Source organism: Dryobates pubescens, chromosome 14 (assembly GCF_014839835.1).
Source record: "Dryobates pubescens isolate bDryPub1 chromosome 14, bDryPub1.pri, whole genome shotgun sequence".
In the NCBI taxonomy this organism is placed as follows: domain Eukaryota; kingdom Metazoa; phylum Chordata; class Aves; order Piciformes; family Picidae; genus Dryobates; species Dryobates pubescens.
Genome location: NC_071625.1, coordinates 4,357,845 through 4,381,495, shown reverse-complemented (window position 1 = coordinate 4,381,495; position 23,651 = coordinate 4,357,845). Strand labels below are relative to the sequence as shown.

General features: G+C 64.0%; 1 protein-coding gene across 1 annotated transcript in view; it reads left to right on the top strand.

Annotated features, from left to right (window-relative positions):
• The window catches only part of MROH1 (maestro heat like repeat family member 1), a 49,928-nt gene that overhangs the window by 25,701 nt on the left and 576 nt on the right, over positions 1-23,651 (top strand). Inside the window, exons 26-41 of the mRNA XM_054167215.1 lie at positions 1,737-1,832; positions 2,358-2,462; positions 2,737-2,872; positions 3,919-4,031; positions 5,219-5,371; positions 7,405-7,559; positions 8,168-8,333; positions 9,553-9,749; positions 14,626-14,763; positions 16,078-16,192; positions 18,259-18,405; positions 18,854-19,042; positions 19,875-20,027; positions 20,110-20,244; positions 20,904-21,006; positions 21,808-21,873. Coding sequence (XP_054023190.1) covers positions 1,737-1,832; positions 2,358-2,462; positions 2,737-2,872; positions 3,919-4,031; positions 5,219-5,371; positions 7,405-7,559; positions 8,168-8,333; positions 9,553-9,749; positions 14,626-14,763; positions 16,078-16,192; positions 18,259-18,405; positions 18,854-19,042; positions 19,875-20,027; positions 20,110-20,244; positions 20,904-21,006; positions 21,808-21,873 — 2,167 coding nt within the window. The remainder of the gene's footprint in view (positions 1-1,736; positions 1,833-2,357; positions 2,463-2,736; positions 2,873-3,918; positions 4,032-5,218; positions 5,372-7,404; positions 7,560-8,167; positions 8,334-9,552; positions 9,750-14,625; positions 14,764-16,077; positions 16,193-18,258; positions 18,406-18,853; positions 19,043-19,874; positions 20,028-20,109; positions 20,245-20,903; positions 21,007-21,807; positions 21,874-23,651) is intronic.

The window sequence follows — 23,651 nt, the reverse complement described above, 5'->3', positions numbered from 1 at the left end:
AAGAGACCTCTGAGCTCCTGGAGACCAACCAGTGACCCAGCACTGCCAGGGCACCCCCAAACCATGGCCCGCAGCACCACAGCTTGGAAACCCCTCCAGGGATGGGGACTCCAACACTGCCCTGGGCAGCCTGGGCCAGGCCTGCACAAGCCTCAAGGGGCAGAAATTCTTCCTCATGGCCAACCTCAACCTCCCCTGGGGCAACCTGAGGCTGCTTCCTCTTGCCCCAGCCCTTGGCACAAGAGCTCTCAGCCCCCCTGGCTGCAGCCTCCTCTCAGGGACTTGCAGAGAGCCACAAGGTCTCCCCTCAGCCTCCTTTGCTGCAGGCTCCACACCCCCAGCTCCCTCAGCTGCTCCTCACAAGCTCTCCAGGCCCTTCTCTTTGTTCTCCAGACCTCTCCCCAGCTCCCATTGTCCTCTCTGGACCTGCTCCAGCCTGGTTACTCTTCTCTTGCCCCCACAATGCATCTTCTCCTAGGGTTGTGGTAGCTTATTTTTCAGGCTCTTGAGACCACCTTGAGCTCACCCTCACTTCTCTGCCTGTCTCCTGAGGCCTCCTCCAGTCAGACAAAGTCCTTTGTGCTGGTCACAGCCCACCAAGTGTCATTTCTCCCTGCTTTGGGGAATGAATCCCAATTTTCCCTCAAATCAATGGTTTGATTCCTCATCTCCACCACCTTCAGATGCCTCCTCACAGCCCCTGTCACCCCCAGGGTCTGGTGACCCCAGTATCTCCATGGGACAAGCCCCTTGGAATTGATCTGGGCAGCATTTCCTGCCTCACTGATCTCCTGATGGGGCCCTTTGAGGTGGGAGCTCATCAGCAAGTCCAAACCTCTGCCAACCAGAGCGTGAAGACCCTGGGGAGGTGTCAACCCCCCCCAAATGGTCCTGGGGGAGGAGGCTCCTCCCTCTCCATCCAGCTCTGGAGAGGCTGCAGCTGCTCCCCACCCCCTGCTGCACTTCAGGGCTTAATGAATGCCAATTAAAGCTCCACTAATGAAGCTGTGGCAGCTGCTGGCTGCCTGTGAGGTGGCCCTGTGCCCCACCACATCACTCCTGCAGGGAGAGCCTGAGGCTCCTGCTGTCCCCAGCAAGGACAACCTGCAGCTCCTGCTGTCCCCAGCGGCTCTGCATGCAGCTGGCCTGAAAAGGTGGAGTTCATGAGTTAATCACCACCTCCTCCTGCCCTTCCATCTTGGGAGGCTTCCTGGGCTTCATTTCCCCTGCCCTTCCATCTTGGAGGCTTCCTGGGCTTCATTTCCCCTGCCCTTCCATCTTGGGAGGCTTCCTGGGCTTCATTTCCCCTGCCCTTCCACCTTGGGAGGCTTCCTGGGCTCCATTGCATAGAACCATGCAGTTGTTGAGGTTGGAAGAGTCCAACCCATTAACCCAGGTCACTACCAGAATGTGTCCTTCAGCTCCACACCCCCAAAATGAGCATCTTCAGGAGGCTTGTCCAGCCTGGGCAAGATGGGATTAGGGAAGAGGTCCCTGAGGAGAAGGCTCAAATCCCCATGTGGAGGGTCCTGGAGTGCTCAGCTCTGGTGAGCTTCTGGTCCTTGGCAGTGGCAAGCTGGTGGCCCTTGGCTCAAGCAGGAGATGGCCAGATCTTGGCTCCCAGTGCCTAAGAGATCCCTAGAAGCCCAGAAGAGCTGTGGAGGGATCTCTTCCTCTGTGCACCCCTGGGATGAGGTGCAGTGGTGGCCCAGCCTGTGACCCTCTCTCCTCCTCAGGTGCTGTATGGTGACACCATCGATGCCCTCAAGGACCTGCTGAAGAGTCTGCTGCAGAGGAGCCTGACCCCACATGGGCTGCAGGACATGTTTGCAGTAGGTGCTGCTGGGCTCTGGTGCTTCTTCAGAAACCCTCATGACCAACCTCAGCCTCCCCTGGGGCAACTTGAGGCACAAGAGCTCTCAGCCCCCCCTGGCTGCAGCCTCCTCTCAGGGGCTTGCAGAGAGCCACAAGGTCTCCCCTCAGCCTCCTTTGCTGCAGGCTCCACACCCCCAGCTCCCTCAGCTGCTCCTCAAGTTCCCCAGACCCTTCCCCAGCTCCACTGCCCTTTGCTGGACACTTCCAGCCCCTCAAGGTCCTTCTTGGAGTCAGGGGCCCAAAGCTGAGCCCAGCACTCCAGGAGTGGCCTCCCCAGCCCAGGGGCACCATCCCTGCCCTGCTCCTGCTGCCCAGCCTGGGGCTGCTCCAGGCCAGGCTGCTGGTGGCCTTCTTGGCCAGCTGGGCACTCTCTGGCTCCTCTCCAGCTGTCAAAGACTGCCAGGATGGCTGGGCTGAGGGACACCTTGGCTGTGTTGGTGAAGCAGCTGAGCTGCTCTCCTCTCTGGTGCTTCTCCCCACAGCATCTGGGCCCCTGGATCAAGTCAAGCAAGGAGCACGAGCGGCAGCGGGCGGTGGAGGTCAGCGCTGCCCTCTTGGACTTCTACCTGAGCAAGCTCAATGTCAGTGTGAGTGAGCATGGGCCTCAGGGCTCCTTCTCACCTTTGCTGGCCCAGGGGCTCTCCAGAGGCCCTTTGCAGCCAGCACCCTGCTGGGCCTTGGTGCTCCTGGCCTTGCAGGGACTCACGTATGAACCTCACGGCCTTCTCCAGAGGCCCTTTCCAGCCAGCACCCTGCTGGGCTGTGGTGCTCTTGGCCTCGCTGGGCCTCAGGTGTGACCCCCTGGGCTTTGTGGGGGTGTCCTCATGGTCCCCTCAGCAGTGTCCCCTGTGCCCCCTGCAGACAGTCATCCCCTTCTACAACCTGGGTGTCCTCATCGCCCTCTTCTCGCCGCGCTGCTCCGACTCCCTGGCCAGCGTCCGGCAGCACGCCGTGGACTGCGTCCACTCCCTGCTCTACATCCAGCTCTGCTATGAAGGTTGGTGCAGAGGCCTGCTGCAGGCTGCTGGCTTCACCACTTCCCCTTCTTCTCCCAGCCCTCCACCTAGTATGTGACCCTGAAGGAGCAACCAGCAGAGGTGGTTGGCTGCGGGAGGGATGGTGGAGGGCATCAGACTGTGGACTGGTTTGGGTAGGAAGGGACCTTAAAGCTCCTCCAGTCCAAGCCCTGCCCTCAGCAGGGACATCTCCAGCCACAGCAGGTTGCTCACAGCCCCAGCCAAGCTGACCTGGGATGGTTGCCACTTCTCTGGGCAGCCTGGGCCAGGCTCTCCACACCCTCCCAGTGCAGGATGTCTTCCTCAGCTCCAGGCTCCATCTCCCCCTTCCAGTTCAATCCCAGCACCCCCGGGCCTGCCACAACACCTCCTGCTGGAGGTCCCTCCCCAGCATTCTTCTAGGCCACCTGAAGTCCTGCAAGGGCCACCAGAAGGTCTGCCTGGACCTTTCTCTTCTGTAAGCTGAACACCCCCAGCTCTCTCAGCCTGGCCTCACAGCCAGCAGAGGGCTTCCAGACCTTCCAGCATTGCTGTGGCCTCCTCTGGCCCTGCTCTACCAGGTCCCTCTCTGCTGTGCTGAGCACTCCAGAGCTGGCCCCAGCACTGCAGGTGGGGGCTCAGCCGATCAGAGGGGCACAGCCACTCCCCTTGCCCTGCTGCTCACCCTGCTGGAGATGCAGCCCATCACGGGAGCGTTGGTGTCTCCTGCCAGGGCTTGAGCAGGTCCCTGAGGCTGCTCTTCAGCCTGGTGTTCTCCCTCTCTCCAGGAGGGGTCACTCCTGCCCTGCAGATGGAGGTGCTGAGGAGAGCAAAGCTCTGACAGCTCCAGGAGAGGACTCTGTGTCCTGCTCCCCAGGGCAGGGCAGCTCCTTGCAGGGCGAGTTCTGCTGCCCCTTGGCAGCAGCTTTGCTTTCTGGGCTTCTCCTGGAGGGCTGGGCCAGCTCCTGAGGAGAGCCCAGCTGGCTGCCAAGGTCCCCTTTGGGTGCAGACCCTGAGGAGCTCCCCCTTGGGTCCCCTCTGGCTCCAGGTTTCGCCCGGGATCACCGAGATGAGATGGTGGAGGGGCTGAAGGCTCTGAAGAAGGGTCTGGAGGAACCTGACTTCACTGTTCTCTTCCATACCTGCACCAGCATTGCCATGGTAAGGGGGAGGAGCAACCAGCACAGCCCTGGGCTCTGCAGGGTGGTGGTGCTCTGGAGCAGGAGGACTTTGGTGCCTCTTCCATTTTGACCAGCCACATGGCCTGGCTGCTGCCAGGGAGCCCCAGTCTGGCACCAGCCACTGCTGTCCTCTCCTGTCCTCCAGCTGGAGACTTCTGGCCAGGCCAGGGGATGCCCACAACGTCTCACCCACATTGGGAAGCTTCTGGTCTGCTCTTTGGGCTTGAAGACCTCAATGAGGACATCTCTGCAGATGCTTTAGGAGTGCAAAGGACACTGGCAGGGCTTTGTGCCATGGCTTGGGGCATCCTCTCAGGGGCCTGATGGACATCAGAACCCTTCAGCCATCAATGTTCCCAGTGCTGGGGCCAAGAACTTGCTTTGCTGTGGAGTTTCTGGCCATGTCACCTAGAAGCTTAAGTGAAGGTGGTCTACAGGACCTACCTGAGGCCCCAGCACACTCCAAGGTAGAAGGTTTAGTACCTTGGGCTCCTCAGTAGAAGCTTTTGGCTGAAGGAAGCCCTTGAGGGCCTGTCACTGGCTGTACTCTGCTGTGGAGCATGAGGTGGTTGGCTCAGGACCTGCAACTTCTGGGCTCCCAGAGGTGTTGGTAGAGCCTTTAGAGCAGCTTCACAGCCACACATGTCACACATGTGACTCTGAAACCACCATGAATGCAATGATGTGGCCAACATGTAGGACCTGCTGATGAGGGACAGGATGGGACATGACTGCTGTTCTTGAGCTGAGGGTGAAGTTCTCCCTGACAGCCACTATCTGTGCTGGGAGCTCTGCAGCACAGCTCCAGAAGGTCCTGGAGAAGCTGCTGTGGTATCCTTTGGTCCTGCTGAGCCCTGAGGGAGCAGCCTGCCAGCAGCAGAGACAATGACTCTGTGCTGTTGTCCCAACCCCTCCCCAGCTTACCTGGCCAGCAGCACGGGGCAGGTGGCTTCTTGGCCTCCTTGGGGGCGGCGTCCTGGTCCTCGCTCCCCTCTCTTGCCACCAGTTTGGGCTCCTGGCTGATGCTCCTGCAGGCCACCAAGCCGAGGACTGGCAACCCTGCCGCTGGAGCCCCTTGCTCCAGGCTGTGCTGCTGTCCTCCCAGGGACCTCTGTCTTCAGAGGGGGCCCAAAGCACACTGCTTGACTCCTCCTGTCCTCCCCCTAGGTGGTTGGGAAGCGCGTCCCACCGGACCAGCTGATGAGCCTCCTGCTGGCCTTGTTCGAGGGGCTGGCGGACCCTGACAAGAACTGCTCCCGAGCAGCCACCGTCATCATCAACTGCCTGCTCAAGGAGCGTGGGGCAGCCCTGCAGGAGAAGGTGAGCAGCCTCCGCCCGGCCCCGCCGCGGCCTGCCGGCACAGCTCCGCAGAGGCATCTCCAGCCAGGGGCTGGCCTGCTGGCGGCTCGGGGCTCGGGGAGCGGCCCGGCAGCTCTGGTGCCTGCTCTGGGCTCGGGGAGCGGCCCGGCGGCTCCGGTGCCGGCTCGGGGCTCGGGGAGCGGCCCGGCAGCTCCGGTGCCGGCTCGGGGAGCGGCCCGGCGGCTCCGGTGCCGGCTCTGGGCTCGGGGAGCGGCCCGGCGGCTCCGGCGCCGGCTCTGGGCTCGGGGAGCGGCCCGGCAGCTCCGGTGCCGGCTCGGGGAGCGGCCCGGCAGCTCCGGTGCCGGCTCGGGGAGCGGCCCGGCAGCTCCGGTGCCTGCTCTGGGCTCGGGGAGCGGCCCGGCGGCTCCGGCGCCGGCTCTGGGCTCGGGGAGCGGCCCGGCAGCTCCGGTGCCGGCTCGGGGAGCAGCCCGGCGGCTCCGGCGCCGGCTCTGGGCTCGGGGAGCGGCCCGGCGGCTCCAGCGCCGGCTCCAGGTGCTCCCCAGCTCCAGGCGCTCCGCGGCAGCTCCACCATCCCAGCACTCTCTTCCCACCTCCCCCCCTGCTCCCCTGAGGCCCAGGTGCTAAGCCCCAGCCTGCCCCCCGGGGCAGTGAGAGGAGCCTGGGGAGCAGGCTCCTGGGAGGAGCTGGGGCAGAAGGGGTGCAGACACCTAGGGGTGGGGCAGCCCCAGGTGGGGAGGGAGCTCAGGGAGGATCTGGCAGCAGGTTGCCTGCATGGAGCTGGGGCCCCCAGGGCAGGGTCAGGCTCCAGGAGCTGGGCTGGCCTGTGAGTGACCCCTGGAAGCTGCAGTGACCCCACAGAGGGGAGGCAGGCTCAGCGGTGGTGGAAGGACTCGAGCGGAAGCTCCAGCACAGCCAAAGCTGAGGAGCAGCTGGAGCCCTGGTGGTTCCAATTACTGCTGAGCCCTCAAGGTGGTGGATTAGAGACAATCCTCCTGTCCAGCACCTCTAAGCCCTCAAAGCCTCCAGACAGGTTCCCAGCCAGGAACCCTGTGCTCCACCAGAGCTTCCAGAGGTTTCAGGAGGAGCTCTGAGACCTCCTGGTAACCTGAGCTGCTCTGAACTCCTCAACCCGAGTGGGAGCCAGGGGCTGGGGCAGCCAGGAGCTGCTGCCTCCAACCACGCTGCACAGGAGGTGGAGAGGACACATGGGCATGGGAAGGTCAGGAGAGCTGGTTCCCTTCCCCAGACCCTTCCCCAGCTCCCTTGCCCTTCTCTGCACACCTCCAGCCCCTCAAGGTCCTTCTGGGAGGCAGGGGCCCAAAGCTGAGCCCAGCACTCTAGGGGTGGCCTCCCCAGTGCCCCCAGTCCAGGGGCACCATCCCTGCCCTGCTCCTGCTGCCCAGCCTGGGGCTGCTCCAGGCCAGCTGCTGGTGGCCCTCTTGGCCAGCTGGGCACACACATCACTGCTACCAACCCCCCAGAGCCTTTCCCACTGGGTACTTTCCAGCCATGCCAGGAGGCTGGAGCTCAGTGATGTCCTCAGAGGTGGTTCTTCCCCCTGGGAGTCCTCTGCAGCCTTCTCCCTCTTCTGGGTGACCTCTGGGGAAAGCATTCTTGACTTCCATGGAGGTCCTGCGACCAACAGTGAACGTGGAGGCCTCCCTGAGCCACCCCGGGGTGATGCTCTGCCCATCTCTTGTCTCCTGATGTCCCATACCCTGCTTGGGCTGCTGCTGAGGGGAGTGGCTGTGATGGCAGAAATGGGGAGGTTCAGACTGGATGTTAGGAAGCTCTTCCCCGTGAGGGTGGTGAGAGCCTGGCACAGGTTGCCCAGGGAGGTGCTGGAAGCCTCATCCCTGGAGGTGTTGAAGGCCAGGCTGGATGTGGCTGTGAGCAGCCTGCTGTAGTGTGAGGTGGCAGGGGGTTGGGACTGGCTGATCCTTGAGGTGCCTTCCAGCCCTCACAGTTCTGTGGTTCTGTGGCTGATCCCCAGTTCTCAGCCCCCAGCTGGAGGCCATCTCCTCTCCCTGCAGGTGCCTGACATCATGAGCATCATCCACAGCAAGCTGGAGGAGGTGGACGAGGAGCACATCCGGAAGGCTGCCCAGCAGACTGTCTACATCCTGGCTGCCCAGCACAAGAGCCTGGTGGTCTCCAGCCTGCTGGGCACCTCCCTGCCCTTTGACAGGTCCTGCCCTGCTCTGCTGCAATGCCCTTGGCACCTCCTCGGTGCTTTCATCTAAGCTGCAGCTCAGCCCTTGGCTCTAATAGCAGCAGTTCCCAGCGGGAGCTTCCTTGGGATGCTGGAAGCTCTGCTGGGCTTGGAGGCTCCCAGGGAGCCCAGCGTGCCTCAGCTGCTGGGGCTTGTTTCATGGGGCACCCCCCCTCTGGGTGAGCCTCGAGGAGGTGGTCTCCTCCCTTTCCATGGACCAGACCTGCTGCCCCCTTCCTGCCATAGTGGGCAGGGTTGGCATGTCCAGGAGGTCTCGGGGGGGTTGAGTTGTGGGGTGGCTTCTGGGGTCACTGGAGGTGGCCATCAAGCCACTCCTGGCACACGGCTCCTCTGAGCCACCCAGGATGAGCTCTGTCACCAGGAATTGCCCCCCAGGCTGGCTCTGCCCCTGGGAGTTGCCCCCTAGGCTGGGGTTGGCCGTGCTGGTGGTGTGGTGGTGCCACCCCCAGGGTGTGCCCTGGCACAGGGAGGGGCCCAGCGCTTCCCGCCGCTCCTGGGCCCAGCTGCACGCCGCCCTCGCCGCTGCCAAAGCAGCTCTGCCTGTGTCTTCTGCTGTCCTGCAGCCACACCTGCACCATGTGGAGGTCCCTGGCCACGGAGCCCACCCTGACCAGGCAGATCCTGGAGCAGCTGCTGGAGAGGATGAGCCGGGACGTGCCCTACAAGGAGAGCAAGAGCTTCCTGCTGGGCAGCGGCACCGAGCGCGTCGCCACCCTGCTGCCCCTGGCTGTGAGTGCTCTGCTCCCCCTCCCCAGCCCCCAGCCCACCACCAACACCTGCAGAGGGGTTTTTTTTTGTTGGAAAAGGCTTTTTTCCCCCCTCATTTTTTGGCTAGGGTTTGTGCCAGGCCTGGGCTCTTGGCAGGGACCCAGCACCGCCTCGTAAAGAGCCTCTCAGGTGTCCCCCCTGAGGGGGTCACCACTTGGGGCTTTAGAGCTTCAGAGCAACCAGAGCCCAGCTTGGCAGCTCCTGGAGCAGGAAAGCAGCTGTGAAAATTTCCTCCTTTTCCTCCCAAGGATCAAACACAGATGGGTCAGGATCAGCAGCTCTGAAAGCCACCCCTCCTCCTCTGCCCAACCTCCTTCTCCTCCTCCTCCTCCTTTTCCTTCTGCTTCTCCTCCTTCTCCCATCCATGCTCAGCTCTGCACTGGATCCCAGCCTGGTGGGGTGGGAAGGAGCCTCAGGAGCTCACCCAGGGCAGCCCCCCTGCTCCAGCAGGGTCTCTCAGCTGTAACCTGAGCAGGGCAGGAGAACCTCCCTTGTCCTGTTGGCCACTGGTCTGCTGAATGCCCCTCGGGGGCCCTTGGCCTTTGTGGCTACTTTGCTGTCCCATGGTGACCTTGTTCCCCCCCAGCATTCCCATTTGCTTCCCAGCAGCTCCCTGCCTCCCCTGGACTGGGCCAGGGGATTGTTGCCCCCTCCCCAGGGTCAGGACCCTCCCCCTGCCCTGGCTGAGCCTCAGGAGGTTGCTCTGGCCACCTCTCCAGCCTGGGCAGCTGTGGCTGGGTGGCAGCAGAGCCTGCAGGGTGTCACCCCTGCTGCCAGTGTGGGCCACCAGTGAGGTGGTTGAGGGCCCCCAGTGTCCCTTCATTGACATTGTTGAGGAAGATGTTGGCCAAGGCTGGACTCAGAACTGAGCCCTGGGGAGCATCAGGAGCTTTTAACCCCCCTCTTCATGCCTCCTCCTCTGAGCACCTTCTGCCCTCTTGGAGTTCTCCTGGAGCTCTTCTCCTTCCCCCAAGCCACCCCTTGGACCTCCCCCAGCTGCCCTGAGCAGCACCCAGAGGTCCCTGCAGGACACAGAGAGGCTCCACCAAGGTGCAGATGATGCTTTGGTGGACTCAGTGTGGCAGGAAGGGCCAGAAAGCCTCATTGCTGAGTTCCTTCCTCCCAGCTGGGGTGGGGGGGTGGAGATCCCCTGCTAATGCTCTCCTCCTCCCCTCTGTAGGTCATATCTGCTCTGTATGAGATCATGTCTGCTCCAGAGGCTGGCCCAGCAGTCCTGGACCTCTACCCAGCCCTCTTTGTGACCCTGCTGCTGCGTGTCAGCAGCACCCTGGGTGTGCAGCTCCCCAAGAACCTGCAGAGCAAGGAGAGGAGGGGCAGCAGTCAGGGCCCTGCTCTCAGGAGCCTTCATCCCTGCAGGTACCACAGAGCTGGTTCCACCAGCCCATGTAGAGCTCCTTTTGTCTCCACACAGCCTCCTGCATGGTGGTGTGGTGGCCAAAGAGCCTGAGCTCTGCTGGGTGGAGGGTTTAGGGGGTGGGGGTTGGTGGGGTTGCTTCTGCAGGACAAGCTCCAAACTGGGAAGTGATCAGTCAGCAGCTGTGGAGCTTGGGAAGAGATGTGGAGGACTGGGCTCTGGCCACAGCCACCCAAAAAATGCCCCTTAAGGAGGTCTTAAGGAGGGCTTGTGGTGGGGCCTCCTCAGGAGGAGGTGGTTGGGGGTGGGTGAGTGAGGAGGGAGGATGGACCTGCTGCTGGGGAGAGTGAAAGAGAAAGCTTCTGGCCTTGTGTCAGTGAGAATGGGGACAGGAGGGACCTGGCCAGGCTGGCTGGGTGAGGCCAATGGGATGAGCTTGGCCAAGGCCAAGTGCCAGGTCCTGCCCTTGGGTCCCACCAAGGCCAGGAAGGCTCCAGGCTGGGGGCAGAGGGGCTGGAAAGTGCCTGGGGGGAAAGGCCCTGGGGGGTTGGAGGCAGCAGCTGGAGAGGAGCCAGAGTGCCCAGCTGGCCAAGAAGGCCACCAGCAGCCTGGCCTGGAGCAGCCCCAGGCTGGGCAGCAGGAGTAGGGCAGGGATGGTGCCCCTGGGGTGGGGAGGCCACCCCTGGAGTGCTGAGCTCAGCTTTGGGCCTTGAGAGGCTGGAAGTGGCCAGAGAAGGGCAAGGGAGCTGGGGAAGGGGTGGGGGGGGGGGGGGTGAGGGGAGACCTTGTGGCTCTCTGCAAGCCCCTGAGAGGAGGCTGCAGCCAGCTGGGGCTGAGAGCTCTTGTGCCAAGCACTGGGCCAAGAGGAAGCAGCCTCAAGTTGCCCCAGGGGAGGTTGAGGTTGGTCATGAGGAACAATTTCTGCCCCTTGAGGCTTGTGCAGAACTGGCCCAGGCTGCCCAGGGCAGTGCTGGGGTCCCCATCCCTGGAGGGGTTTCCAGGCCCTGGAGCTGTGGTGCTGAGGGCCATGGTTTGGGGGTGCCCTGGCAGGGTCACTGGTTGGACTCCATCATCTTTAATGTCTCTTCTAACCTCAACTAGTCTATGAGCAGCTGAGTTGGGGCTGGTCAGCCTGGAGAAGGCTTCCAGAGAAGTTTTGGTGGCCTTGCAGGACTTCCAGGGGGCTCCAGGAGAGCTGGGGAGGGACCTTCATGAGGAGGTGTGGTGGTGGGCCCAGGGGTGCTGGGCTTGAACTGGAAGAGGAAGATGGAGCCTGGAGCTGAGGAAGCAATCCTGCACTGGGAGGGTGTGGGGAGCCTGGCCCAGGCTGCCCAGGGAGGTGGGAGATGGCCCAGGCCAGGCTGGACAGGTGCTGGTTGGGTGGCTGCTACCTGCACTACCTTCAAAGCACTTTATGGAGGTGTTGGGGTGAAACCAACATCCACAGCAGTGATGGCAAGAGGTGCTGGAGGCTCACTGAAGGTCTTGGGAGCTGCTTCTCCAGCCAGCAGCTCAAGGTCTAAAGGTTCTCCTGGAGCTGAGGCTGCCCCATGGGGAGGAATCTCCTCCCTGCTTTTCAGCCTCATCCTCTTGTGGGCTTCCAGGCTGGGATTGTTTCTAGACCATGCTTGGGCTTGGGATAAAGAAGTCCCTTGGCAGAAGGCACAAAGCCAGCAGAGGAGACTCTGGCATCACTTGGCCTCTCAGTTGTCACATCCCCATGGTGAAGAAAGGCCATCTGAGGCAGCTTCATGCAGATCCCCCAGCAGGAGCTGATGCTTGGTGGCTTCAGGCTGGTGCAGCCACAGCTGGCTGTGCTCAGCCTGCTCTTCAGCCTCAGCCAGTCCTGGAGCAGCAATCAGCAGACCAAGGCCAGACCTGATCCCACCACATGGGGACAGCTGCAGCAGACTGGAAGCAGCTGGTTGTCTGCATGGGGCAAGAGGAGGAGCCAGCAAGGGCCTCTGCACCTTCAGAAGGGTCTGAGCTCCAAATGGCATCAGGGGGCACAAACCAGAAGATCCTCCTGCTCCTCTGCCCTGCTCAGCACACAGCTGCACAACTGGGGCCAGGGCTGGGCTCCCCAGCTCACAGACTGGGAACTGCTGCACAGAGGCCACTGGAGGCTGGGAAGCTGCTGAGAAGACTCTGAGGAGGGAAGAGTGAGGGACCTGGGGCTGCTGAGCCTGGGCAGGAGAAGACTCAGAGGGAATCTTCTCAGCATCTGCAGGGTGGGGGACAAGAGGCTGGGGCCAGCCTCCTGCCAGTGGTGGCCAGGGACAGGCCAGGGGGCAGCAGGCACAAACTGGAAGCCAGGAGGTTCCCTCAGGAGCAAGCTCTTGGCTTGGAGGCTTCTGAGCCCTGGAGCAGGCTGCCCAGAGAGGCTGTGGAGTCTCCTTGTGTGGAGAGCTTCCAAAGGCAGCTGGGCATTGGGATGCTGGGCACCTGCTGGGGGTGCCCCTGCTGGAGCAGGGGGCTGCCCTGGGGGAGCCCCAGAGCTCCCTGCACACCACACCAGGCTGGCATTCAGTGAATCACAAAATAATTCAGCTTGGAGCTTCAAAGCTCCTCCAGTCCAAGCCCTGCCCTCAGCAGGGACATCTCCAGCCACAGCAGGTTGCTCACAGCCCCAACCAAGCTGACCTGGGGTGGTCCCAGGGCTGGGCCATCTCCCACCTCCCTGGGCAGCCTGGGCCAGGCTCTCCACACCCTCCCAGGGCAGGATTTCTGCCTCAGCTCCAGGTTCCATCTCCCCTCCCATCAAAGTGAGCAGCCTGCTCCTGGGCCTTGCTGGGTGGAGCTGACCAGGCTTGTGCTGGAAGCACTTTCTTGCTGGTTCCAGCCCATGAGTGCATGGCCAGGGCTGCCCCCTGGGGCCTACAGCTGATGGTGCCACAGGAGGTCTGTGCCCCTAAGGTGAACAGCTCCATCAGTGCTTCCCCCAGCACCTGCTGCCTTGGCTTTGCTCCTCAGGCCTCCTCTTGCTGTGGCAGAGCAGCCACATCTTGTCCAGGTGTCCCCAGAGATGTCCTCTGGTTCTGAGGAGCAGGGAGTGGGGCTGTGCCATGGGGCAGGGGATGTGCTGCTGCTCTGAGCCTTCTCCTGCTCCTCCCCTGGGTGCAGGCAGGGTCTCCATGGCTGAAGCCCTCCCTGATTGATGTCTCTTGGTCCCACACTGCCTGGAACAGTGTCTGAGATGTGAAATTCCAGCCTGGGCCCAGGGGCAGGGTCCAATATCAAAGTCATTTCCTGTCCTCCTCTTCAATTCCAACTTCTTCATGATGCTGAGATGCCAAAGGGAGATGGTCAAGGTGAACATGATCCCTTGGCAGGAAGGAGAGGCTGGAAGAGCTGGGCTTGGCTTGGAGAGGAAGGAAGTGTCTACAGAATGTAGTGGAAAAAGCTAAACCTTGGACTCCTCAGCTTCAAGCATCTGTCCTGGAGGAGCTGCCTCGAGGCAGGAGCTCCCCTTGGGCTTCTCAATTCCTCTACCAGTGCAGGAGAGGGGGTGAGCAGCTGGGAAGCAGCTCCAAGGACAAGGGACTGGGAGTGCTGGGGTCCCCACCAGCCAGCAAGGTGGCCAAGAAGGCCAAGGGTCTCCTGGGGCTGTTCAGTACAGTGTGGCCAGCAGGACAAGGGAGGTCCTCCTGCCCCTCTGCTCAGGACACAGCTGCAGCACTGGCACCAGGCACAGGCTGGAAGTTCCCTCAGGAGCAACCTCTTGGCCTGGAGGCTTCTGAGCCCTGGAGCAGGCTGCCCAGAGAGGCTGTGGAGTCTCCTTGTGTGGAGAGCTTCCAAAGCCAGCTGGGCATTGGGATGCTGGGCACCTGCTGGGGGTGCCCCTGCTGGAGCTGCCCTGGGTGATCATCAAGGTCCTTCCCAGCCAAAGCAGTGCATGATCCTTGCTCTGCAGGAGTGTCTGTTGCTCCTCACCACATAGCAAGAGCTGGGTCTCCATTGCTGGAGTGATTCAGTGGGGCTTTGGCAGGGAGGGGCTCCAGGGACACCAGCAAGGGGCTGGGAGCACTGGGCTGTGCTGCTTGATCCCAGGAGGATGAGGTCAGCCCTGCCTTGGGGCAGCTGCCACGCTCCAGAGGTCGGTGTGAGCAGGCTCCAGCTCAGTAACACCAGGAGAGGGGTGTGGGCAGCTGCTGGGAGGCTGTTCCTGCCCAGGGCTGCTCTTTACTTAGCCATCAGCTCCTGGCTGGCCTGGGGCCTTCATGGGGCAGGGAGGCTGAGCAGCTGGAGGCCCCTGCCAGGCTGGGCTTCCAGCTGAGCTGAGCAAGCTGCAGAGGTCAGGGGATGGGTTGGGTTCAGAAGAGACATTTGAGCTCCTGGAGTCCAGCCAGTGACCCAGCACTGCCAGGGCACCCCCAGCCCATGGCCCTCAGCACCACAGCTTGGGAACTGCCCCAGAGATGGGGACTCCAGCACTGCCCTGGGCAGCCTGGGCCAGGCCTGCACAAGCCTCAAGGGGCAGAAATTGCTCCTCGTGGCCAACCCAAACCTCCCCTGGGGCAACCTGAGGCTGCTTCCTCTTGGCCCAATGCTTGGCACAAGAGCTCTCAGCCCCAGCTGCCTGCAGCCTCCTCCCAGGGGCTGCCCCCCAGCCTGGGGTGGGGCCAGAGCCTCTCCTGGAGGTGTTTGAGAGGGGTCCTGAGCTCTTCATTATCTCAAGCCAGGCTTTGCCGTGCCCCTGGAGGATGCGGGCTCGGCTGGTGCTCAGCCTGCAGCCTCCCTGCCCTTGGGGAGGGGGTGCTGGCCCCCCCAGGCCCCATCGCTGTTAGATGGGACCCAGCGCTGGCCTCGCCTGCGCCCCCCCGGGGCTCGCCCCGCGGCGCAGCGCCCCAGCCCCAGCCTCTGCCCCTCTGCCCGCAGCTGCGCCGTGGAGACGCTGCAGGTGATGCTGGCCCGGGGCGGCAGCGAGGAGGTGGCCAGGGCCGTGGGCAGCGCCGGCGGCTGGGACCTGCTGGCGGCTCCGGAGAGGCACCACGACGGCGTCGCCCTGCTCGCCGGGTAGGGCCAGCCCCTGCCGCCCGCACCCCGCGGCCGCCCGCGGGGCCGCCCGCACGGCTCCTGCGCCTGGGGCTCTGCTACACTGCTCCCCGAGCTGGGGCTTCTCCCGCACCTCCCCCACCTGGGCTTCTCCCCCACCTGGGGCTTCTCCCCCAACCCCCCCACCTGGGGCTTCTCCCCCATCTCCCCCACCTGGGGCTTCTCCCCCACCCCCCCCACCTGGGCTTCCACACCTGGGGCATCTCCCCCACCTGGGGCTTCTCCCACACCTCCTCCCCCTGGGCTTCTCCCACCCCTCCCCCACCTGGGGCTTCTCCCACATCTCTTCCAGTGGAGGCTGAGAAGCTTCAAGGGGCCTGGGGCTGAGGAGGAAAGGCTGAGAGCCCTGAGGCTGTGGAGCCTCGAGGAGAGCAGCCTGAGAGGGGATCTGATCAATGCTCAGCAAGAGCTAAAGGGTGGGGAGCAAGAGGCTGGGGCCAGCCTCCTGCCAGTGGTGGCCAGGGACAGGCCAGGGGGCAGCAGGCACAAACTGGAAGCCAGGAGGTTCCCTCAGGAGCAGCCTCTTGGTTTGGAGGCTTCTGAGCCCTGGAGCAGGCTGCCCAGAGAGGCTGTGGAGTCTCCTTGTGTGGAGAGCTTCCAAAGGCAGCTGGGCATTGGGGTGCTGGGCACCTGCTGGGGGTGCCCCTGCTGGGGCAGGGGGTTGGTGGGATGAGCTGAGGTCCATGGCCCAGCAGATCCTGGTTCAGCTGGGGACTTCTCTGCCCCTCCACCCAGCCTGGAATAGCTCTTGGCTGCCTGAGGAGCGGTTTGGGATTTTCCAGACTCTGCAGAAGTCCTCCAGTGAAGCTCCCAAAGCTGCAGAGCCTCAGCCAAAACAAAACCTTGTGGCCAAGCTCCCCCAGAGCAGCCTGCTGCCAGGCTGCCCAGCACCAGACATGGGCTTGGTCCTTCTCAGGCAAGCAGGTGGCAGGAGAGGGCAGTGCCAGGCTGCTGCCACCGGCTTCTCTGGCCTGGGTGTCACCATGCTGGTTCTGCAGGGTGGCAGGAGGTGGGGGTGGGACAGCAGCTCCCAGCCCTCCCAAGCTCCCTCGGGTTGCCTCTGGACCTCCTGTTGCTCCTCACGGTGCTCAGAACCCGGCCGGGGCTTGGAAGAGCCCAGGTGCCCCTTGGCACAGGGCATGGTGCCAGCACCTCACAGCGTGTGGTGGTGCTCAGAGGGGGCTCAGCAGCTTGCTCAGCAGCTCTCCCAGGTGCCAGTGGCAGCAGTAGCCACCAGCATGGGCATGCAGCTGAGAGGTGTCCCTGTGTTGGCAGGGCCATGGCACGGCTGGCAGGCCCGCGGCTGCCCCTGGTGGTGAAGAACCTCCTGCCCAGCCTGAGCAGCATCTTGGAGAGCCAGAGGGTCACCACCACTGCCTTCTTCGCCGAGGTGAGCCTGGCAGGGCAGCTCAGCTCCTCCCAGCCCCCTCCCGGCCTCCCCTGCCGCCAGGCGGAGCCTCGGCTGCCGCTGCTCGGCCTCCTCCCCACCCCGGCCTGCCCTCAGGGGGCTGTGGGTGCTGGTCCCCAGAGGGTCCTCCTGGGGAAGCTCATCTCAGGGGGCTGGGTGGGTGGACAGTGAGGTGAGGAGGGGCTGCAGGATGGATGGGGAGGGGGCTGTGGTCAGTGGGGAGGCCTGGAGCTTGTGGTGCTCCCCAGGGCTCAGTTCTAGGCCCAGTCTTGCTCACCACCTCCATCAGCAACCTCAAGGAAGGGTCACTGGGGGCCCTCAACCACTTCACTGCTGGTCCAGACTGGCAGCAGGGGTGACACCCTGCAGGCTCTGCTGCCACCCAGCCACAGCTGGCCAGGCTGGAGAGGTGGCCAGAGCACCCTTCTGAGGGTCAGCCAGGGCAGGGGGAGGGTCCTGCCCCTGGGGACAGTGCAACAACCCCTGCCCCAGTCCAGGGGAGAGGGGGAGCTGCTGGGAAGGAACTGGGAGTGCTGGGGGGAACAAGGTCCCCATCAGCCAGCAAGGTGGCCAAGGAGGCCAAGGGTCCCCTGGGGACATGCAGCAGAGTGTGGCCAGCAGGACAAGGGAGGTTCTCCTGCCCCTCTGCTCTGCCCTGCTCAGCACACAGCTGCACAACTGGGGCCAGGGCTGGGCTCCCCAGCTCACAGACTGGGAACTGCTGCACAGAGGCCACTGGAGGCTGGGAAGCTGCTGAGAAGACTCTGAGGAGGGAAGAGTGAGGGACCTGGGGCTGCTGAGCCTGGGCAGGAGAAGACTCAGAGGGAATCTTCTCAGCATCTGCAGGGTGGGGGACAAGAGGCTGGGGCCAGCCTCCTGCCAGTGGTGGCCAGGGACAGGCCAGGGGGCAGCAGGCACAAACTGGAAGCCAGGAGGTTCCCTCAGGAGCAAGCTCTTGGCTTGGAGGCTTCTGAGCCCTGGAGCAGGCTGCCCAGAGAGGCTGTGGAGTCTCCTTGTGTGGAGAGCTTCCAAAGGCAGCTGGGCATTGGGATGCTGGGCACCTGCTGGGGGTGCCCCTGCTGGAGCAGGGGGCTGGCCTGGGGGAGCCCCAGAGCTCCCTGCACACCACACCAGGCTGGCATTCAGTGAATCACAAAATAATTCAGCTTGGAGCTTCAAAGCTGATGGAGCAGGGGGCTGCCCTGGGGGAGCTCCAGCCCTACCAGGCTGAGACTGGGGCATTCTGTGACCCTCAGTTCCAGGGGGTGGCAGAGAAGCTCTTGCAGGCCTCCAGCCCTGACCACATCCTTGCCGTGAGCCAGCACACCGTGGCTGGCTCCTGACGTACCCCCTGAAGGAATGAGGTGACTCAAGCCCTCTCCCCATCTCCTGGTGGTGGCCAGCAGACTGTAACTCCATCTCTCCCAGCCTGCCAGCCCTGGGCTGCTCCAGCAGCTTTGGTTACATAAAGGAGCTCCTGGTGCCAACAACCCCAGCTCCTCGTGTCCTCCCCCCACCTCACAAACCACCTTCTAACTTCTCAGCTGCTTCAGCAGCCCAGGATGAAGTGTTTTGAAGTTCTGCTTGGCTGGAGGAGCTGCCAGGCCCAGCTCTTGGAGGCCATCCCAGAATCTGCTCCAGCTTTGGAGCCTGCTTGGCTTCTCCTCAGCCTTCCAGGGTTGAAAATAGCAGCTTGGCCTCGGCCTGGAGCTGGGGGGAGGAGAAGCAAGTGGCTGAGATTGTCCCCACCACCAGCTCCAAAGGCAGGAGGTGAGGGCTGGCTTCTCAGCTCAGGACCTTCAGCTTGGGGCCTCAGTTCAGATTTGCCACTCAGGTCCTCTGCTCAGCTGCTCAGCTCAGCTGTTCTGGCCAGGTCCTCTCCTTGGGTCCTCAAGTGAAGGTCTGAGGGGAGCTGGAGAGGCCAAGCCAGGTCTCCCAAGGCTCTTCCATGGTTGGAAGGGGCAGGAACAGCCAAGGCTCAGCCATCAGCTCCATTGTGGTTCCTGAGGCCATTGTCCTCTTGGTGCTGAGCCTCTCTTCTCCTTCAGCTCCTCAACAGCAACGTGGTGAATGACCTGATGCTGCTGGAGACCATGATGGACAGCATGACAGGGAGGCAGAAGGACAGCTGCACCCTGGTCAGGATGCTGGCGCTGCGAGGGCTCGGCAACATCGCCTCGGGGGCGCCGGAGAAGGTGAGCAGGGCTGGGTGGCAGCAGGAGCTTGGAGCCAGCAGCTGCTCCCCAGGGCTCACTCCTGGGCCCAGTCTTGGCCAACATCTCCATCAAGAACTTCAGGGAAGGCACACTCTGGCCACTTGACTGCTCCAGACTGGCAGCAGGGGTGACACCCTGCGGGCTCTGCTGCCACCCAGCCAGAGCTGGCCAGGCTGGGGAGGTGGCCAGAGCAACCTCCTGCGGCTCAGCCAGGGCAGGGGGAGGGTCCTGCCCCTGGGGAGGGGGCACCAACCCCCTGGCCCAGTCCAGGGGAGAGGGAGCTGCTGAGAAGACTCTGAGAATGGAAGCTTGAGGGACCTGGAGCTGCTTAGCCTGGAGAAGAGCATCTTCTGCCCTGGGGAGTGTGTCTTCCCAAGGCCCCCCAGGCCCATCCTACAAGGACCTCTTCTCCACCCTTGCCTTGCAGGTCAGAAAACATGGAGCCAAGCTCTTGGCCTCCATGGTCAATGGTATGGATGACAAAGATGACCCCCACAACCTGGTTGCCCTTGAGGCCATGTCCAGTCTCTCCAAGCTCCTGGATCACCTGGAGCAGAGGGACATCCAGTCCATGCTGCTCCACGTCGCCATCAGGATCCGGCCCTTCTTCGACAGCGTAAGGCTGGGCCGGGCTGCTCTGCCCCCCAGGGCCTGCTCCCCCAGGCCACAGGGGTGGGAGGAGCAGGAGCAAGCTGCTGAGATGCCTCAGGGCATCCCCCTGGGTGCAGGTGGGGCTGGGGGTGGAGGTCAGGGTGCTCTCAGCTGGGAAGTGGAGGAGCCTGTTGAGCTGTCCCCTTGCACCATGACTTCTGAGCTGGAAGCTCTGCTGGTGGGGATGCTGCTGGGATAACAGCGAGGGCAGAGGGAGGAGATGTCCTCTCTGGGTGTCTGTCCTAGTCTCTGTCCATCCCCCAGACCCCACCAGCATCTCCACAAGGAAGCTGGAAGCTTCTGCTCAGCCCACAGCCTGTCCCTGGGCTTGAGCCTTGTCCTTAGCTTGGCCAGGTCCATGGTCCAGCTTTGAGAGGTGTCACCTTCTGTCCTGCTCCATTCTCAGCACAGCTGCAGCCCACCTCCAGCCCCAGCTCTGTGCCACTGCTCTGCCCCTTGCAAGAGCTGGAGGCCTCCATCCTTCAGCTTGGTCTCCAACACCTCCTGGGAGCTCCTTGCTCAGCTGGTGGTGGCTCTAGAGCAGCAGGGGCCAAGGGAGATGGTGGTGGCTGGAAGCTGGGCTGGAGCTGCGGAAGGGCTGTGGCGAGGAATCCTCTCCAACCGGCCCAGAGCTGAGGCCCCAGGGCAGCCTGGGGAGGCACTGCCGAGGGTTGCTCTTGCTCTGCTGCTCTCCCAGCCTGAGGAGCAGGCTGGGGGGCGGGGGGGAGCAGGCTGGGGGGCGGGGGGGCGCTGCCCAGCAGGTTGGTCCCCGTCGAGCCCTGCTCCTGGCCCCCCAGGAGCAGCCTGACCTGCGCCGCTCCTCCATCCTCCTCTTCGGCAACCTGAGCAAGCTGAGCGAGGGCCAGGGCGAGGTCTTCCTGGAGCAGATCCTCAACGGGCTGGTGACCCTGCTGCTGCACCTGCAGGACCCCCGGCCCGACGTGGTGAGGGTGAGTGTCCCCCCGGGCTGCCCCGCGGGGGCTGAGGCCGCCCGGGGCGCCGCAGCCTCCTCCCCTCCCCCCTCTGCCCCAGGCCTGCAAGTTCGCGCTGCGCATGTGCGGCCCCAGCATGGGCTGCGAGGGCCTGCGGGAGATGTTCCGCAACCACCTGCGGGAGGACCGCGGCCTGCACTACGGGGAGTTCATCAACCACGTCTGCAAGCACCTGGTGAGGGCTGCCCCGCCCCCGGCCCCGCCCCGCCCCGCCCCCGGCCCGCCCCGCCCCCCGGCCCGGCCTCCCCTGGGAGGCTCTTCCCAGCCCAAGGCTGATCCTGGGCTGATCTTGTCCTCCATAATGTCCTCCGGGTTCACCCAGGGCAGGTTTCTTCCTGCCCAGGAGTGTTCCTGGCTCCCCACCAAGGTCCATGGGGCCTCACAGAGCAGGTTCCTCCAAGCCTCAGGAGTGTGCCTGGCCTGACCTGGCTCCCCACCAAGGTCCATGGGGCCTCACAGAGCAGGCTCCTCCAAGCCTCAGGAGTGTGCCTTGGCTGACCTCGGCCTTCACAATGTCCATGAGGTCCTCTGGAGCCATCTAGAGCAGGTCCTCTCAAACCCAAGAGTGTTTCCCGGCTGACTTTGGCCTCCCCAGGGTCCTCTGGGTCTGCACAAAGCAGGTCCTCCAAGCTCAGAAGTGCTCCTGGGCTCCCCCTGACCTCCCCAGGTTCCTCTGGGGCCTCACAAAGCAAGTTCCTGTGAGCCCAGCAGTGCTCTTGGGGCAGCCTTGACCTCCATAAAGCCCTCTGGGTCTGCACAGCCTCCCCAGGGTCTTTGGGCTTCCAGGAGGTGGTGCCAGCTCTGGTGCCCTCCCTGGGGCTCTGTGTCCCCTAGATGCAGAGTTACCCTGAGATGCTGAACCGCCTGATCTCCACCAACCTCTTCTACTTCAAGAGCAGCTGGGTGGACATCCGGGCAGCAGCTCCCATGTTCATCGGTGAGTCCTGCTCCAGCCTGCTCCCAGGCTGCACAGGCAGGCCAGGGGATGGCCTGGGAATGGCCCAGCTCCTGCTGCTGGGACTGCAGGAACCAGGCTGGAGCCAGAGAGGCTGGGAGAGGCCCTGGGGGTTGGTGGCAGCAGCTGGAGAGGAGCCAGAGAGTGCCCAGGGGGGCAAGAAGGCCACCAGCAGCCTGGCCTGGAGCAGCCCCAGGCTGGGCAGCAGGAGCAGGGCAGGGATGGTGCCCCTGGGCTGGGGAGGCCACCCCTGGAGTGCTGGGCTCAGCTCTGGGCCCCTGACTCCAAGAAGGACCTTGAGGGGCTGGAAGTGTCCAGAGAAGGGCAATGGGAGCTGGGGAAGGGTCTGGGGAACTTGTGAGGAGCAGCTGAGGGAGCTGGGGGTGTGGAGCCTGCAGCAAAGGAGGCTGAGGGGAGACCTTGTGGCTCTCTGCAAGTCCCTGAGAGGAGGCTGCAGCCAGCTGGGGCTGAGAGCTCTTGTGCCAAGGGCTGGGCCGAGAGGAAGCAGCCTCAGGTTGCCCCAGGGGAGACTGGGGTTGGCCATGAGGAAGAATTTCTGCCCCTTGAGGCTTGTGCAGGCCTGGCCCAGGCTGCCCAGGGCAGTGCTGGAGTCCCCATCCCTGGAGGGGTTTACAAGCCCTGGAGCTGTGGTGCTGAGGGCCATGGGTTGGTGCTGCCACATGACCAGGCCATGCCATGGTTTAGGTGTCCCATGGACAGCCCTTGGTTTGCAGCAGCACTTGGTTGTCCAGACCAAGAGCTGACCCTGAGATTCTTCTTCAGGCTTCCTTGTGCTGCATGTGGATGAAGACCACTGTCAGCAGGTGGACCTGGACCCACTCATCTCAGGTGAGTTGGCTGCTTGCACCCCTGGCTTCCTCTGCTGGGCACCAGGGACTTGCTTCTGCCCACTGGAGCTGGACAGGTTGGAGCTCCTCAGCTTCTGGTGGGACATGTGATGGAGAACCTCCCATGGAGCCCCAGGAGCAGCAGCTTGGTGGCCCCAAGCTCCAGGGCTGAGCCTGGCCCCACCTGGCTGCACCACAAGCTCTGGCCCTTGGCTGGTGGCTCCCATCACCAAATCCCAGCATGGTGGGGCTGGAAGGGACCTCACTCCCAGTGCCTTCCCAGCAGCTTCCCCCTGCCCTGTCCCCTCCCCAGGGGCAGGACCCTCTCTTTGCCCTGGTTGTACCTCAGGAGGTTCCTCTCCATGCCTGGCCAGCTCTGGCTGGCAGCAGAGCCTGCAGGGTGTCACCCCTGCTCCCAGTCTGGGCCAGCAGTGTCCCTTCACTGAGGTTGTTGATGGAGGTGTTGAGCAAGGCTTAGCCTAGAACTGACCCCTGGGGAGCACCAGGCCTCCAACTGGACTCTGTCCTTGACCAGTGGCTCCTGTCCTGGGCCAGTGTGTCCAAGCCTGAGCTGGTGGCCCCAGGCCTTGGCTGTTGGCTCCGTTCCTTGGCCCAGCAGTAGCTGCAGTCCTTCACTGGTGGCTCCAGTCCTTGGCTCACCGGTGGCTCTGCCCCGTGCCTGGTGGCCCCAGGCCTTGGCTGCTGGCCCCATTCCTTGTCTCACCACCAGCTCCAGTCCATGATGGGTGGCCCCAGTCCTCGGCCCCCCGGTAGCTCCACTGCCTCCCTGCCGCCTCCAGTCCGTCGCTGGTGGCTCCAGGCTCTGGCCAGTGGCCGCAGTCCTCGGCCCCCCGGCAGCTCCAGCCATGGCTGCTGGCTCCGTCCCCTGCCCCAGCTGTCCCCAGGCAGGGGGGGCGCAGGCTGCCCCGGGGGGGGGGCAGGGGGGGCGCAGGCTGCCCCGGGGGGGGGCAGGGGGGGCGCAGGCTGCCCGGGGGGGCGCAGGCTGCCCGGGGGGGGGCAGGGGGGCCGCAGGCTGCCCCGGGGGGGGGCAGGCTGCCCGGGGGGAGGGCAGGCTGCCCCGGGGGGGGCAGGGGGGGCGCAGGCTGCCCGCGGGGGGGCAGCGGCCGGCCGGGGGCAGGGGGGGCGCAGGCTGCCCGGGGGGGGGCAGGGGGGGCGCAGGCTGCCCCGGGGGGGCGCAGGCTGCCCGGGGGGGGGCAGCGGCCGGCCGGGGGCAGTCAGCAGGAGCAGCCTGAAGTCATTTTCCTGGATTTCGGGGCCGTTTTCCCCGCGGCGGTGACCTCATCGGCTCGGAAACTCGCGGAGCCTTCCAGAGCCCCTGCCAGAAACGCTAAAAAAGGACAAAATTTGTCCTTTCCGTTGCTTCCCCCCCAAAAAAAGGGGGGCTGGGGGGGGTCTGTCTGCCCCGCAGCCGCCAGGCCGCGGCCGCCGCTGAGTAATGGCTGGAGGCAGCCTCCCCCCGCCCGCAGCCGGGGGTGCTGCGGAGCTTCGGGGCTTGGGGGGGGCTCCGGGCCCTCCCACCCCCCAGGAGGTGGATCCGAGCGGGGCCGGGGCTGGGCTGGGGCTGCCCCGCGGCAGGCTGGCCGGTGGTGCAGCGGGGGAGATGCGGAGGGGCTGTCGGGGGGAGCAGGAGCTGGGGGTGGGGAGGAAGGCTCCTGGTAAACAAGCTACTGGAAAAAGAGGAGGAGATCTGGTTACTGGTGGGGAAAATCCACCTGGATCCGTTTCTTCCTCCCGGGAACGGGGCCAGGAGTTAGGAAA